General features: G+C 36.3%; 1 protein-coding gene across 1 annotated transcript in view; it reads left to right on the top strand.

Annotated features, from left to right (window-relative positions):
- Positions 1-367: 367 nt before the first annotated feature.
- LOC110574832 (synaptonemal complex protein 3-like) overlaps positions 368-5617 on the top strand; it is a 14578-nt gene continuing 9328 nt past the window's right edge. Inside the window, exon 1 of the mRNA XM_044911906.1 lies at positions 368-380. Within this exon, the coding sequence (XP_044767841.1) occupies positions 368-380 (13 nt within the window). The remainder of the gene's footprint in view (positions 381-5617) is intronic.

The raw sequence follows: 5617 nt of genomic DNA on the forward strand, positions 1-5617 counted from the left end.
CTTGAGATTTTATTGTAGGAAATGTTGGGATCCTCCTCTTTGCCTAGGATTGTGCTGCATGCTGTGTGGATAAGACACCATTGCAAATACATCTCTCTCCCCTGTAAATTAGAGTGGATTGAGGATTAACATTTGTTGGGGCTTTGAAATTAAAGATGGATTTAAATATAAATGTTGAGTATTAAAAGTATTATTTGAGCCTATATATAAAATACAGTTAGGATTTTTCAGGGCATGATGGTCTCACATATTATGTATTTGTACTTTTGGTCCCTATAAAAGTCCCACAGTGACTGCTACTTGACATTTCAGAATGTCTAGACTGGTACAGATGAAATGATACTAACAGTGGGTAGAATTGTGCAATATGGAGAAGTTCGGTAAAGAACAATGAGAACTCTGAAATGAGAGAGAGAGAAAGCCATGGAGTTGGAAGGTTATTTGGGGCCATCCAGTCTATAGCCTTTCAAATGTTTTGAAGTTACATACTGTTTATATATATATATGGTACCTGGAAACTTGGTACATGGTAAGGTTTCAAACTAGTCAAAATGAGGGTAACAAATTAGAGATTGGGATTATAATACAGTTTGTTGTTGTTGTCTTTGTTCCTTATCTAAGTAATAGTCAAGTAGGTGTAGCAACTTTCCCTTGTATTCCGGATTTATTCTTATCAATTTGAATACATAAAACTCAAATTCTGCATGTATTTTTTGAAAATTACCTTTTGAATAAATTCTTCTGTGAATCACACACATAAGTTAAGTTCCTCTTTTACTTGATGTCCAAAGCAGTAAGTGTTGGTATCCCAATGTCAGTCTAACACCTTTGTCAACTATGGTTCTACTTTTCATTCTGAATTTATGCTTCCCCTTGGCCCTCTGCCAGATTTCAGTTGTCAGAATTCTGCACCCTTCCTGACTTCCTAAAAGCCCAACTCCCAAGCCTAGTTTAAAGGGTTACCTTTTGGTCCCAGACCGTTGGGAGCAGAAAGTCAGGGAAACATATCTGGAGGCTTGGAGTGGGTAGGGCTTGGCAGTGAAATCCAGGTCCTTACCTCCTTCTCTTCAAGTAGGTTTGGGCAGTTATAACGCGTTTTTGTTTTTGTTTTTTTTTCCCACAGGGTCTGGGCCTAGACCACTGGCTTGATGCTTTTAGATATCCCTTTCCAGTATCAAGGTTGATCAACTTTCCTGCAGTTATCTGGTTGGCCATTAGCAGAGCTAAGACTAGAAGTAGGATGCATGCTGCCCAAGATGGGATTTCTTCTATCGTACCAGACCAAGAAGCAATTCCTGGAAGGCTCCTGGGACCTCTAGAATAGTAGAGATAGCAGAGCCTGGAAAATGGAAACTTCATAGCCCAATGATTCTGCTCATACACTGGTCAAATTCTATACACAGGGCAACTGAATGAAGTAGACTCAGACTCTGGTCTGAAAGCTAGTGTTCCCTGGAAACTCACTCCCAGAAATAAGTTGGGTGCTGTTAGAAACAGAGGGGGCAGATTTGATGAGACTTGGAAGTCCTGAAAATGTTGAGAAAGGCAAGTCTGAGAAATGCTATATAATACTGCCAGTGTGCCTCTCTTTCTGTCCCCTGGATAGGGCGAGTTGGGAGCAGATACAGTGAGCCTCAAGTTATGGAGAAAGAAATAGAGTTATACAGTGGCCAAGTGGTCTATTTATAGTCAAACCATTAGGCCCAGAATAGAAATGAGGCCTCCGGATTCCCAAATTGTGGACACATAACTATACCACTTTATTTCTCTTATACAATTTTACCTGTCTCCTTTTTAAAAATTTAAATTCAATTAGCCAACATATAGTACATCATTAGTTTTTGATATAATGTTCAATGATTCATTAGTTGCATATAATACCCAGTGCTCATCACATCATGTGCCCCCATCTGTCTCCTATCCATAAAGATTTCCTCCCAAGGAAACCAGCAAACTGATCCCATATATTTATATGGGATTAATTAAAAAAAAAAAATATATATATATATATAGTGCAGCAGTTCTCAAACATTTTGGTCTCATGACCCTTTTTGACTCTTAAGGATTATTGAAGAGGTACCTTTGGGTATTATGTATTATATCCATCAATATTTAGTGTATTCAGACTTGATACTAAGACAATTGTATTTATTTATTCAATTAAAATAACCATGTAAGCATAAAAAAACTTCTGAAAAAATCAAAAACCAAAAAATTTAGGGGAAAGAGTGGTATTAATTTACATTTTTGCAAATCTGTCTTTTTTATTAAGTTCACTTAGCCAACATATAGTATATAATTAGTTTTTGATGTAGTGTTCAGTGATTCATTAGTTGCATATAACACCCAGTGCTCCAACAGATGAATGGGTAAAGAAGATGTGATTCAAATATACAACAGAATATTACTCAGCCATCAGAAAGGATGAATACCTACCATTTGCATCGACATGGATGGAACTAGAGGGTATTACACTAAGTGAAGTAAGTCAAGCAAATCTCTTTAATATCTGGCTTCATAGAGGACAACTGAGCTCTACTAACTGCTTCTGCATTTAAACTATTGAGATGTGTTATTCTGGTGGATGTACATGAGGAAAATTGGGCCTTATACAGATATACCATTGGAAAAGGGAGAGGCATTTTAATAAACTTAAATTTTTTTAATTAAATTTAAAGAAAACTTAAAAGATAGTAAAGAGATGGAGGACATTAGTGGAAGGAAGGGAAAAAGGAAGGGGGGTAATCAGAGGGAGAGATGAACCATGAGAGACTATGAACTCTGAGAAACAAACTGAAGGTTTTAGAGGGGAGGGGGTAGGGGGATGGGTTAGCCTGGTGATGGGTATTAAAGAGGGCACGTACTGCATGGAACACTGGGTGTTATATGAAAACAATGAATCGTGGATCACTACATCAAAAACTAATGATGTATGGTGACTAACATAACAATAAAATAAAATAAAAAAATAAAATAAAAAGATAGTAAAGACTTTCAGGCCAAGATGTTCAAAGAGGAACTATATCTAAATAATAAAACCTGATATTGTGGTCACTTTTCTCTAGAGATGTCCATTAATTCTAGGAGAAGTGGTTGAGCCTTTCAAGATATTGTGGACATTTTCTTTGGAACTATATAAAATTTAACAAGGGGTAATTTCTTTAACAGTAGCAAAGTGGAATCTGAAACTTTATTGTTGAAATTTTCACACAATGTTACACTAAATCCATTAGTCTCTCTTGCACTTTGTTTCTTATTGAAGTTTAACTGACATAAAATATATTGGGCACACAACAGAGTGATTTGACAATTCCATACATTACACAGTGTTCACCATGATGAATGTAGTTACCATTCATCACCATACAACATTATTACAATATTGTGGACTGTATTCCCTATGTCATACTTTTCATCTCCCTGACTTACTTATTTGATACTGGAAGTTTGTACCTCTTAGTCCCCTTCACCTATTATGCCCCTCCCCCACCCCTCCCCCTGGCAACCACCAATTTGTTCCCTGTATTGCTCATATTGATCAGTCTGTTTCTGTTTTGTTTATTCATTTGTTTTTTTTTTTTGATTCCACATATAAGTGAAATAATATTGTATTTGCCTTTCTCTGACTTATTTCACTTAGCCTTATATCCTCTAGGTTCATCCATGTTGTCATAAACGGCAAGATCTCATTTCTTTATTCCATTACATATGTGTGTGTATACCATATATATATATATAATATATAATATATATGTATACCATATATATATTTATGTAATACCATATCTTCTTTATCCACTCATCTATCAGTAGACACTTAGGTTGCTCCCATATCTTGGCTATTGTATATAATGTTGCAATGAACATAGGGATGTGTATCTTTTTGAATTGGTGTTCACATTTTCTTTGGTTGAATACCCAGTAATGGAATTACTGGATCATATAGTATTTCTACTTCTTTTGTTTTCTTCTTCCAAGTTTTTATTTAAATGCCCGTTAGCTGGGGCACCTGGGTGGCTCGGTCGTTAAGCGTCGGCCTTCGGCTCAGGTCATGATCCCAGGGTCCTGGCATCAAGGCCCACATCAGGCTCCCTGCTCCACAGGAAGCCTGCTTCTCCCTCTCCCACCCCCCTGCTTGTGTTCCCTCTCTCGCTATATCTCTCTCTGTCAAATAAAAAAATAAAATCTTAAAAAAAATTCCAGTTAGCTAACATACAGTATATTATTAATTTCAAGTGTAGGATTTATTGATTCATCACTTACATACAACACCCAGTGCTCATCTCAACAAGTGCCCTCCTTAATAACCATCAATCATTTAACCCATCCCCCCACCAACCTCCCCTCTCCAGCAACCCTCAGTGTGTTCTCTATAGTTAAGAGAATTAAGTTTTGTGGTTTGCCTCTCTCTTTCCCCCCCTATGTTCATCTGTTATGTTTCTTAAATTCCACATATGAATGAAATCATATGGTATGTGTCTTTCTCAGACTAACTTATTTTGCTTAGCATAATACTCTCTAGCTCCAACCACATCATTGCAAATGGCAAGATTTCATTCTTTTTTATGGCTGAAAAATATTCCATTATATATATATGTGTGAGTGATATGTATATATGTTATATATATAATATTCCATTATATGTGTGTGTGTGTGTGTGTGTGTGTAGTGACAACTTCTTTATCCATTCATCAGTCGATGGACATTTGGGCTCTTTCCATAATTTGGCTATTGTTGATAATGCTACTATAAATGTAGGATGAAGCCCAAAGCCAGCAGAAGCAGGGAAATAATAAAGATTAGAGCAGAAATAAATGATATAGAAACAAACAAACAAAAACCCCCACAGTAAAATAGATCAATGAAACCAGGAGCTGGTGCTTTGAAAAAATTAATAAAATTGATAAACCCCTAGTCAGACTCATCAAAAAGAAAAAAGAAAGGACCCAAATAAATAAAATCACGAATGAGAGAGGAGAGATCACAACCAGCACCACAGAAATACAAACAATTGTAAGAGAATATTATGAAAAATTATATGCCAAAAAATTGGGCAATCTGGAAGAAATGGATAAGTTCCTAGAAACATATAAACTACCAAAACTGAAACAGGAAGAACTAGAACACTTGAACAGACCAGCAGAGAAATTCAATCAGTTATAAAAAATGTCCCAACAAATGAAAGTCCAGGACCAGATGGCTTCCCAGGGGAATTCTACCAAACATTTAAAGAGGAGTTAATACCTATTCTTCTCAAACACTTCCAAAAAATAGGAATGGAGGGAAAACTTTCAAACTCATTCTACGAGGCCAGCATTACCTTGATTCCAAAACCAGACAAAGACCCCACTAAAAAAGAGAACTACGGGCCAATATCCCTGATGAACATGGATGCAAAAATTCTCAACAAGGTACTAGCTAATAAGATCCAACAGTGCATTAAAAGAATTGTTCACCACAATCAAATGGGGTTTATTTCTGGGTTGCAAGGGTGGTTCAATATTCACAAATCAATCAACATGCTACACCACATTAATAAAAGAAAGGACAGGAACCATATGATCTTCTCAATAGATGCAGAAAAAGCATTTGACAAAGTACCGCATCCATTCTTTTT

Source organism: Neomonachus schauinslandi, chromosome X (assembly GCF_002201575.2).
Source record: "Neomonachus schauinslandi chromosome X, ASM220157v2, whole genome shotgun sequence".
NCBI classification, from domain to species: Eukaryota; Metazoa; Chordata; class Mammalia; order Carnivora; family Phocidae; genus Neomonachus; species Neomonachus schauinslandi.